At 35.9% G+C, this 12,278-nt stretch overlaps 1 protein-coding gene across 28 annotated transcripts in view; it reads left to right on the top strand.

Moving 5' to 3' along the window:
* Positions 1-12,278, top strand: part of SOX6 (SRY-box transcription factor 6) — a 595,594-nt gene that overhangs the window by 468,998 nt on the left and 114,318 nt on the right. For 21 of the 28 annotated variants that reach the window (XM_074336055.1, XM_074336057.1, XM_074336052.1 and 18 more), the window contains 2 exons: positions 29-152; positions 11,217-11,296. In XM_074336055.1, the coding sequence (XP_074192156.1) occupies positions 29-152; positions 11,217-11,296 (204 nt within the window). The remainder of the gene's footprint in view (positions 1-28; positions 153-11,216; positions 11,297-12,278) is intronic. The other 7 variants (XM_074336066.1, XM_074336065.1, XM_074336067.1 and 4 more) reach the window with 1 other exon arrangement.

The following is a 12,278-nucleotide window of genomic DNA, read 5'->3' as shown; positions in this document are numbered from 1 at the left end:
GTCTGATCATAGGCTCTCTTCTGTTTAGCAGGTTCAGGGTCACATGCCTCCGCTTATGATCCCAATCTTTCCACATGACCAGCGGACCCTGGCAGCAGCAGCTGCCGCCCAACAGGGATTCCTCTTCCCCCCTGGAATAACATACAAACCAGGTAAGTAGAGAGAGATTTAACATTCTTTTGGAAATGCTAAAATCCACATGTTTTTGCTTAGTTGTCACAACAAACATAGGAGCATACTAAGGAACTATGAATAACAAGATCTTAAAAGCTGATTTTCAAGTACAATTAGAATTGGGAAGTTAATTGGGAGGGTGCCATGTGAATAAACTAATTGGTTGCTAAAAAACTTTTACTTTCTCCTCTTCCACTTGAGTTTGTTTTGAATTTACAGATGCAATGCTACTTTCCCTGGGGACTACAAATTTTTGTCAGCTCTCTCTCCTACCTTTACCGTGAATAATTGTCTTTGGTTCAAGATGCTTTCCTCCACCTGAGAGCTTTTATACTCTGGGAGAGTGGTCACATACAGTATAAAATGTTATTATTGTTTGTTGTTTGATTTCTCTTAGAAGAAAAGTTAAAACTAGACTGATTTAATTAGCTTACTATTAATAGGTAAAATTCTTTTTTATTTTAGTTTAAATAATGAAGCATTCAGTAGTATTTTCTCATTCATCTTTGAACCTCAAAAAACAGGTCACATAACCTTGCAGTGAAATATGTTTTGAGATGATTTAGCAAATGTTATGATTTTTCTTTATTCCTCTGAGTTTACTGGACTCCTGGGGAATTCAATTAGGGACACATAATGGTTTGAAGCTTCTTTCAGAGCCTCCTTGTAAACAGGGCTTTAAATGTTTAAAGATATGTTGCCAAAGGAATCCAATGTAAGAAGATAGTCAAGTAAATAAAAGTCAACCTTCATTTCATTTGTGCATTCTTTGTAAGTGACCTCAGCTCAGAAGTAGTGACCTTGTTCTACTCATTAATAATTTCTGTGTCAAGTTCTTTTTAACATATTAACCTGCTTATATTAACCACCAAGTCTGAGGGCAACAAATCTGAGTGCAGCAGTTTCTTTGTGTGTGGGATTTATAAAGTGAACAAAGGCATTTTAATTGCTTAAAGGCAATAATAAAATATAAATCACTTTACTAAAATTCTTGGGAAGGAAGCTTACTAAATAGCATAAAAACAAACCAAGGAATTTGAACATCTATTTTAATTGCTTGTTGCCATCGATTACTCTTTTGCATTTGGTAGAGAACCCCGTTCTTTGTAAGGAAAAGTAAGATGTCAATGTCAACACTCACGTGATTCAAGGAATAGAGATGCTAAGGAATTGGCTAATTTAAGACTGACTTGGAAATTTCCTCAGATACAATTTAGTCAAACCTCGTATGACCAAAGGTTTTTGGATATTTGAGTGGAAGAAAATTGTTATTCAAATTGCTCAAAACTGATTTTTCTAGAGCAGAATTTTTAGAGCAAGTGAGACTGCTTATGAAATGGGTATCCATGTTAAGGATGAGAGTAAATTTTGTCTCAGAGAATATGTTTCTGTCAGTGCAGTGGTGTAGTCCTTCTCTTGTCTATAAATAGTTCTGAACTATTTCCTCATCTTGACTTCCTTTTGGAACACTGACGCAAACTCAGTGTATGGTTTCTCCTAACTCTGAGTTGCCATTCCCATACTAGTCTCAGAAACCTTTTCAATGAACTGTATGTGGAAACTGTCTATTTAATTTCAGTGGTTTTAAATGTAAAATTCTCCACACTTCCGTATCAGGAATGGGCCTTATTTTCTGCTAGACGTAGACATCAACATACTTCACATCACTTAACTTAATTTTGTTGAAACAATAATGACATTTTTCATGGGGGAAGATATTGTTATATAGTCAATGAATTTGGAGCGTTTAGAAAAAAAAGGTCTTCTCATACAGCATCACTAAGATTACAATATGTAACTAAGAACAATAAAGAGATTGGGACAGCATTGTGCAGGAGTGAGTTACCTCCATGCACATCGTATGCGCCGCGTGGAGTAGTGTCCTGTGGCAGCAAAGTTGTATTTGTTATGTTGGCCAGAACATTCTGGTGAAGGCAGGACAATGGATCCGACATGGAGGACGATTTTTATTCATAAGCAAGGCTGATAAAAGAAAAAAAAAAGTATTTTCTCGTGACTCCTGAGTTATGGCAGATGATTTAATTAACCACAACTGTACATTCTTTAATCCTTTGGCTAATCTAGGCTTTATTATATATAAAAATGATGCTTAAAAGGGATTTAAATGTTATGTCCTTATAGCATTTGTAGAGAAATGGTACATTCTCAGGAGACTGGATCTTGTTATTCACATGAGTTGGGGGAGCAGATTTCTGTTGGACTGGAGTCTGGACTAGGAAAACTTACCTGCCCCAAACTGAGCTGTGTTAATTTCACTTGAAATAGACATGAGAGAAGGACTACATTTTTAGAAGACAGCGGCTTTGTCACATATAAAAGCCTTGAATGGTGACATACTTTATATTTTTGTTCCCTAAGCAAGAGGATGAGCAAGTGCTACCTTGGTCTTTATAAATTACAGAAAAAGTGACTCTGTTTTTGCTCCTTTCCCACCTTCCATAGAGTTTGTGCTTCCAGCTGATCGAATAATCCTGTCTTGATTTCCAGAAAGACAGACCCACCTTGGGGTTATGTTCTCTAAGGTTGGCTGTTTCTGAATCCATAGTAGGACAATTTAAACAAATATATTAGGTCTCTGGGCCTTCTTCCCTTCAGATGATTTGACCCATCTCTCTGGGCATTTCAGGGTCCCCGTGTGCAGTGAACGCCAGGCAAGCCCTCATACCTCGCTGGCTTGCGTTGCTCCCAGGGATTATGCAGTTTTACGGGAACATCTACCAGATTGATCTCTGTAGAAATAGCATTATTGAGTTTTAACCCCTAATCCAAAAAAAAAACTTTTAATGGTTCTATAATTCGAGGGATCTTTCTGGAAAGGAACTCAACAGGGCCCAGAACATAAACTACCGAGTTTCAGTTGCTTTGCTCTTTCCTATCGTGATACCAAGAGATGCTGCAATCCAGGACACGGTCAACACATTTGAGCACTTATTTTTGAGAAAATTAAAAAATTAAGCCTCCTTCATAGCTGTCAATGTGTGTATCAGATCAAGGTTGAATTGCCTGTGAAATGAAAACAGTGGATAGCCTCTTTCATGTGTCAGGGATGATGCCGCTGACCCACGGACTTTATGTAGTTGGGATTTATTAAATGATTGCTGCCGGACGTTTCCTACGAGACCTTGGAGATCTCTGTCTGCCCCTGGCTCCTCCACTCATGTATTAGTTATGATAACAGCTAAGGCTAACTGAGTAGTTATTTTGTGCCAAACACTGTGCTAAATATTTTACACGGATTATTTTAATTCTTACTTGAATGTATCCTTTAACCTTGCTGAGCCTCACATTTTTGTCATCTAAAAAAATATGATTTGTCCACTGCTCAGTGTGGGTGTAAAGATTAAATTTGTTAAAATGTATGAAAGTTCTTTGAAAATTCTAAAGTACTAGCTTTGGGGGTAAAGTCTGATCATGAAATTGAGTAAATTTAACTACATTAAACTACATCCTTATCCATTAAAAATGTCCCAAAACTGAGCATTTGCGTGAAATATGCTGTCCCTCTGCCTGATGACCAAAAGCAATTTTACAAGTATACTTAATGCTTCTTTAAAAAAAAAAATTACGGTAAAACATACATAACATAATATTTATCAATTTATCCGTTTGTAAATGTACAACTCAGTGGAATTAATACTTTTGCAATGTTGTGCAACCATCACCAATATCTATACCCCAAAATTTAATCATCACCAAAAAAACTCTGCGGGCATTAAACGATAACTCTCTCTATTCCCCTTCTCCTACTCCCTGGTAACCTCTATTCTACTATCTTTCTCTATGAATTTTCTATTCTAGGTACTTCATATAAATGGAATCATATATTTGTCCCTCTGTGTCTGGCTTATTTCACTAAGCATAATATCTTCACGGTCCATTCATATGATATCGTATATTAAGTATTCATTACTTTTTATGGCTGAATAATACACCATTGTATTTATATGTCTATGTGTGTGTATGGGTGTTGTTTGTTTGTTTGTTTGTCTATCCATTCACCTTTTGATGAACACTTGGGTTGTTTCCACCTTTCGACTATTGTGAATAATGCTACCACGAACATTGATGTACAAATATCTCTTACAGTCCCTGCTTTCAGTTCTTATGGATGTCTATGTAGGAGTGGAATTGTTGGGTTATATGGTAGTTCTGTTTAACTTTTTGAGAAACTGCCAAACTGTTTTCCACAGAGGCTGCTCCATTTTACATTCCTGCTAGCAATGCAAGAGAGTTTTGATTTCTTTACATCCTCACCAACACTTATTTTCTGACTTAAAAAAAATATATATAGAGGGTCGGCCAGTTAGTGAGTTGGTTAGAGCGCAGTGCTCTTCACAACAAGGTTGCTGGTTCGATCCCCACATGGGTCACTGTGAGCTGCGCCCTCCACAACTAGATTGAAACAACTACGTGACTTGGAGCTGATGGGTCCTGGAAAAACACGTTTAAATAAAAAAAAAATTTAAATTATATCTATATTCTAGTGGACATGAAATGGTATAAATTGGGTTCTGATTTTCATTTCCCTAGTGATTGATGATTTTGAGCATCTTTTCATATGCTTGTTAGGAATTTGTGTATCTTCCTTGGAGAAATGCCTAAGTACTTTGCCCAGTTTTGAATTGGAATGCTTGTTTTTGTTGTTGAGTTTCAAAAGTTCTTTATATATTATAGATATTGTGCCTGGTCAGATATGTGATTTGCAAGTACTTTGCAAGTACTTTCTCCCATCTGTAGGTTGTGTTTTCACTTATGTGGTAGTATCCTTTGATGCACAAAAATTTTTAGTTTTGATGAAGTCCAGTTTATTTATTTTTACTTTTGTTGCCTGTGCTTTTGCTGTCATATCCATGAAATCGTTGCCAAATCCAAAGATTTACTCTGTATTTTCTTCTAAGAGTTTGATAGTTTTAGCACTTAAGTTTAGGTCTTTCATCCATTTGAGTTAATTATTATGTATGGTGTAAGCCTTTGCATGTGGGTATCCATTTTGATAGAGATTTCACTGAATCTATGGATTGCTTTGGGTAGTATTGGCATCTTAACAATGTTAGAAGTTTTCTTGTCAATAAATGTGGATGCCTTTCCATTTATTTAGGTTTTTTAAATATTATTTTAGCAGTATTTTATAGTTCAGTATGCAAGTCTTTTTATATCCTTGGTTAAATTTATTTCTAAATATTTGGTTCTTTTAGATGCTATTGTAAGCATAATTGTTTTCTTGATTTCCTTTTAGATTGTTGATTGCTGGTGATTGTGTTTTTTGTACCTTGCAACTCTGCTGCATTTGTTTATTAGGTCTTTTAGTTTTCTCATGGATTCTTTAGGATTTTTGTATGTATAGGATCATGTCATATGCAAATAGAGATAGTAGTCTTACCTCTTCATTACTAATGTGGATGCCTGAATTTATGTATGTACGTATGTATGTGTGTACGTACATATGTATGTATGTATGTATGTATGTTGTCTAATAATGCTGGCTAGAACTTCCAGTACAATGTTGAATAGCAGCAGTGAAAGTGGCCATCCTTGTCTTGTTTCAGATATCTTAAAGGGAAAGCTTTCAGTATTTTACCACTGAGTATGATGTTAGCTGTGGGTTTTTCATAAATACTGTGAAAGGGCATTGGATTTTGTCAAATGCTTTATTTGCATCAATTCAGATGATCATGTGTGTTTTCCCCTTTGGTCTATTAATGTGTAGTATTAAAAACATTGGTTTTTTTTGTGTTTTTTTTTAATGCTGAACTGTCTTTGTATTCTTAGGATAAATCCTACCTTGTCATGCTGAATATGCTGTTGGAGTGAATATGCTAATATTTTGTTGAGGATCTTTGCATCTATATTCATAAAGGATATTGATCCGTTTTCTTTTTTTGTGATGTCTTTACCTGGCTTTGGTGTCGAGGTAATGTTGGCCTCATTTGCTCATAGTTAGGAACTGTTTCCTCTTCTTTAAGTTTTTGAAGATTTTGGGAAGGATTAGTGTTAATTTTTCTTAAATGTTCAGTAGAATTTTCTGGTGAAGCCATTTGGTCCAGGCCTTTTCTTTGTTGGGAGGTTTTTGATTACTGATCCAGTCTCTTTATTTGTTATAGGTCTGTTGATATTTTCTATTTCTTCTTGAGTCAGTTTAGTTAATTTGTGTGTTTTGAGAAGTTTGTCCGTTTCTGGTAAATTTTCTAATTTATTGGTGTATAATTGTTACCTAATGCTTCTTTTTAATTCCTTTGTTTAAATTAGTATTTATTGAACACCATTTATATGCCACGATATGTAATATGTTTTATATAAATAAAATAAATATATTTACCCAAAAGTAAATGAATATATATTTATATAAAATAAATGTATATAAGTATATACAAATAAATATTTTGGTAATAATTCTAAGACACAAGTGGCATTATCTCTATTTTGTGAAAAGAAAAATACCTAAAAGTCAATAAAGTTGATTAACTTTTCAAGCTTCCGATCTAGAAATGAGTGGAGATAGAATTCAGACTAAAGTTTCTGATTTGACATTTTATACTCTTGCAGACATGGTCAAAATGTGAATGACATTAAGAAAAATCTACCTGGTTTTTTTTTTCCTGTGGAAAAAGTATGATTTATATGTACAAGGTTCCCCAAATGACATCTTATAAAGCTAGCCATTTCCACCTCTTCCATAATTAAAGTAGAGGTGTCTAACCACCATTGCTGGATTAAATCTATATACTTGATTAATCTATCTATTTGAAATCAAAGCCTCTAAGGTTGTTCAGGTTCGTACTTTCATTTTTAAATAAAAATCTTGAGGTTCAAGAAGAGAATATGCTCACCCATGTAAGTTAACCTGGTTGTATGGAGATCCTTTTAGGTGTGCCCTCCTTCGCATATGGAGGTTATAGCATCGGTGAGCTATCATTAAGGCATGAACTTTGAGTTATTTTAATTTGATTTCTTATAATGGGAATGGGTGTATATAAGCTCATTTACCCTGACTTAAGTAATTGCTATTGTGACAAATTCCATGGATTTTTATATGATTGGGCAAGGGTCTTGATGCATCTATGAAATAAGTGAAGACGTTAAGATTGATCCTTGATTCCAGCTTCTTTAAAGATACGAAAAACAGTGCAAATGCTCTTAGAAAAAGTCCTAGGCTCAAGACTCTTCTCATCATTGATCTATTGTTTGATGAATAGAGAGGGAGAAGTAACAGCATGGTGAGCTCAGCAATATGTTAGTGTAATCCTTGCCAAATTTTGTCCGGTTGTCCTTAGAACAAATGGAAGGTTTTTTGGGTTTTTTTTTAAGATTATAAATATGTCACCCACTACCTGCTAACATTTGCTGCAATGTGATGTCTCACGAACACAAATTCAACGTCATTATGACACTCCCTCAGAATGTAGAGGAGTTGTAATATTTTGTTATTCTGAATACACACATCCAGGCAAGATGCAAAGTTGCATATTTAAGTCTATATTGGTGATAGGGGTTGAAATATTTCCATATTGTAGCAAGAATGACAGCTCATGAAAGTGGCGTCTATCTATAAGTTATTTGGCAACTCAAATAATTTACCGTCATCCTATGATGCCACCACACAATTATCTGTGAGATAGTTAGGGACATGTAGTGTATTTTTCTTCTGTTTTGAAGGGTGGAAAATGAGGTATGAGACTTCGAACCAGTTACTAAAGAATCTTTGAATCCTCTCTCCTAGTTTAATGTATTTTTTCTTCTCTCCTCCTCCCAACCTCTCTAAATGGTGTCCTCAATAGGTTAGTATCTATCTGACAGTAGTATCTCCGAAGACTGCAACCATCCCAGTCCTTTGTCTTTCTGAAGCATCAACGTAAATGGACAGAATTTTACCCACAGGATTTTTGACTCTATTAAAAGTGAAATTCATATCTGAATTTCACAATATATCGCAAACTAGGAATGTTCTTGTAGGAAGTATCCTGAAGTCTCATGGGTCCTAGGTTCTTAATACAAGCTCCCCCTTCTCCTGTAGTTAAGTCTTAATAAGTTTTGGCTTCATTTCAGTTTCCCTGAAAATTAAAAAATATACTGTCTCTTACTCAGGGACTCCTGCTGTGGAGCTGCTTTGATTCCAAAGGAATGTTGCCTATTGTGACAAGTGAAGCTAATGTCAGGCAACTTTTCCTTAGGTTTTTAGTTCTGTTTTGTACTTGTTCTGTAATCTTCAGATAAAAATAGTCAGTTGGCTAATCTAGAAGGCTGGAAAGATGGATTTACGGATGGGCATTATTTCCCAAATTGACTTTTGGAGGTTGTCTTCCTACACAAGAGGTAGCAAGGGCCAGATTACAGCAGAGCCTAAAGCCAGCCTGTTCCAACAGGCTTCATCTTCCTTTGTACACGTTTAAAAAGAATGGGTCCTCACGCAAGCATTTCAAATCCAGAGACAAATTTGAAAAAAATTGCTACAACATGTTGACTGATTCCTTGCCAAGTCAGCCACTGAGAACTTTTTCTTGATCTCCTCTAACACAGAGAAAATTAAAGGGGGGTGGAGAGGAAGAACACTTTGTTATAACAAAGTTAAACTTCACAATACCCCAAATTCCTCTCCCTCTTACCTTTTTCTCTCCTACTTTTAACCCCCCTCTTTCCTTTGCCCTTACCTCCTCTCTCTCCTGCCTTTGCCTTTCTCTCTCTCTTCTAATTATTCTCTGTGATATATACTCTGTGGCTCGAATGTATTCATTTTTACTTTTAGTATCAAAACAATGATATGTTCTGGAGAAATAGCTTTCCAAAGATTATATGTAGATATAGATTCAAACCAGCAGAAAGGTTAAGATCATTTTTAAAATATGCTTGTCAGCAGTGGAAAGAAAGCTGTTTGTAGCCAGCAGGTGAGCTGGAGAGTACTACAGGGTGTGGTAGAGATAGTAATAAATTAACTGGCAAGCCAAAAACTATTTTAAAAAAATCAGCTATTTCATAGCATAAAAGCATGACAGCTATGAAAAAAGGAGTGCCCCAAGGAATTCTTTAGAGTTTGATTTTTTAAAATATGTTTGACATGAAAAATGTTTTAGTACAAATAAAGCAACTGGTATTAAACTTATGGGGGTGGGGGGTTGTGGTTTAGAGTTAATATGAATAATGCATGATATTTAGAGAAAGAATAGCTTTAAAATGTTCCAGGAGGCAGTCCATGTTGATGGTTAGAGTGGTATTTTTCCCCCTATTTTTGAAGCATCATTAATTCAGCATTGCTTTATATATATATATATATATATATATATATATATATATATATATATATGTATGTATATTTTAACCTGATAAGATACCGACTAAAGAAATATTATTTGACTTAGGTGATTATATTCTTTTATCAGATAATTTAGTGTAAATATCAAGAAGATTAGTAGAATTATTTAAGCATAAAGCGACAGTCATTTACTATAAAAAATAATTTGGCCTAGTTATCTTTTTTAAAAAGCTCACGTGGCACTGCAAACCAAAGCCAACCTCGTGGAAGGGGAAAAACGAGATCAGATATTTTGCGCATTGCTCCATAGGAGACCAGCACAACATGGAGTTCTGAATGCATTGTCGCAGCGCTCCATATGCAATCAGAAGCCAATTGTTACTGGGCTGTGTACAAGCACACACTGTGCTCAATGGTCTGATGAGGTATTATGGATAGGATGCAAAGAGACTGTGTAGATTAGAAGCTAACAATTTGGGAAAAAGCGAAAGCAACTTAACATTTACATTGGGCCAGCTGAGTAGCACTTCATGTGGCAAAGCAGGATCAGTTCTCGGGAACCAGGGGCATCAGGAAGGCTCCAGGTATTAGTGTCCACACAGAGAAAAAAGAGGTTTTATTGCTTTCCAGTTGCTTGCCTTTATTACTGTGATTCTTTCTGTACTGTCTCTTCATTATTGCATTCAGCTTTCAGGACGTAAAAGTTCATGCAAAACAGCGTGATTATTATGAATGTCAAAACTGTGTGGAGGAACAGCCTATTAAAATATAGCCTAGAGATAGTACATAACACTGCCTTTAAATAAGTGGATGAAGCCATTAAATCGCTGATATTGTGTAATTTATACACATGTATTAATTTGGATTTCAGTTACCGCTACCACAATACATTCCTCACCACTGTCTCTCAGCTCTTCAGGTCGCCACACATAGCCCGTGGTCCTAGGTCACAGACGGTACTTCAGACCCCAAGGTGTGGAGTCAGAAACGTATTAAGATGTAGCACCGATCTCTGCTGAACCGTGCTCAGTCTCTACCAGGCTTTGAATGCAAATATTCCATGTAAAATGTGTGGTTATTTAGTCAGAGTATGATCAAGGAATAAGTGATAAGTGCCTAACGTACGTGGTTCTGTACGAGGACCCACCAGAAGTTCATCCAGAAAAATAAGGTTTCCACTCTCCTTTGGGATATGAGGCATTCCACAGAATGTCAGCAGATAAGATTAGCTTCCCTCTCACCCCTATCAAATTGAAGAGATTGCATTTTTAAAATTTTTTTCTCTATTTTTTGCTTTCTTTTTTCTTTCTTTTTTTAATAAAGTAAAGTTTAGAATTATGGACAGTCAATAGCTCATCATCTTTTTTGGACTCTAACGCTGTGCCTTGTCTACCAAGCCAAACGTTTTGTTGTTCTAATAGAAAAGCCTTAATGCTTTCTCCATGACCTGAGTGTCAGCCTGGCTTTAAGATATTTTTTTTACTCTTAAAAAAATGATGTATTACAAGATTTGTAATGGAGTGAACATGCTTGAATTGCACATTTAATTTTTTTAACATCACATTCATGTTTTGCCAGTTTGCCTACCAGCTATCTGTTAACAAAAAGTTCCAAGGCAGTCCTGCAAGTCTGTGCCCAACTCAGCCTTTTGTTTCTGCAGATGTTGGGGCTTAGAGCGATGTTGTAAAGCTCAGGCAATCCAAGAACCATGTTTGTACTTGTCTGCTGCGATTCCCCATGCATTGTCTAAACCTGTATGCATTGTTCTTTCCGACAGGTGATAACTACCCCGTACAGTTCATTCCATCGACAATGGCAGCTGCGGCTGCTTCTGGACTCAGCCCTTTACAGCTCCAGGTAAGTGCCAGAAGGAAAATATGTGGGATACGAGCCAGTACTTTAGAAAACTGAGAACCAGCTGTATGCTAAATAATGGCCTGAATGTTAAATAATTTTTTAAGCATAGCCTAGAAGGATTAACACCTTCTGTACTTCCCATACTGCAAACAGAAGAGAAAGCTGCCAGTTTCAATATTGTTAAAGGAAAAATGACACGATGACTTAGTACTATACTATACATTCTCTGTCAGGTGAGTTGATGGGTTTACGATATTTTTATGGCTAGTTGTTATTGGATATGTTAACTTTTTCCTTATCAGTTTTCCATCCATGTCTTCATTTATGACCAGATTAGCTTTTACATGTAAGAATCAAAACAGAAAACAATGCTGGATATTTTCCTTCTTCCAGCTCAAAAGACAGGGGACTGTTATTACCAAAGTACTTAGCTGTTTACTAACATGTAAACGCATCGCACCTGAGTATGTGTAGCCTCATCCTCGTCCTTTGCCTCATGCCAGGCGGAAGTCTGGACGTGGTGTCTGACCAAATGCTGAATCAGTGGTCTCGACTTCAAAGCCAAACTTGGGGAAAGTGTGTTTAGGAAGTTGAATTAAAAACCATTTGCACCTTACCTTCTTCACAGTAAAATGAAGGGTTTACAGTAGGACTAGGTGATCTTTACACCCCTCTAGCACTGCTATTTTAATGGGAAATTGACTTTAAATATGAGTATTTTAACAAAGAGATAATATCATTGAAATAATGGTTAAACCTTCAGAATTTGAACGTTTAGGAAATAAATGATCACTTGAATTTCAATACAGTGGGAAGCTTAAAGATAATATTTTATTCTCATCATTTACTGTGATTATTTTTGAGTTTTCTTAAATAATCTAGGGAATAGCATCTGGCTGGGCACTTTTATGTCTTCTTTCTATTCCCTACACAACTGGAACATAAAAAAAATGTGCAGATATTTTACACTGAAACACATTTT

The sequence above is a fragment of the Rhinolophus sinicus genome, linkage group LG06, assembly GCF_036562045.2.
Source record: "Rhinolophus sinicus isolate RSC01 linkage group LG06, ASM3656204v1, whole genome shotgun sequence".
NCBI classification, from domain to species: Eukaryota; Metazoa; Chordata; class Mammalia; order Chiroptera; family Rhinolophidae; genus Rhinolophus; species Rhinolophus sinicus.
This window is presented reverse-complemented; position numbering and strand designations above follow the sequence as displayed.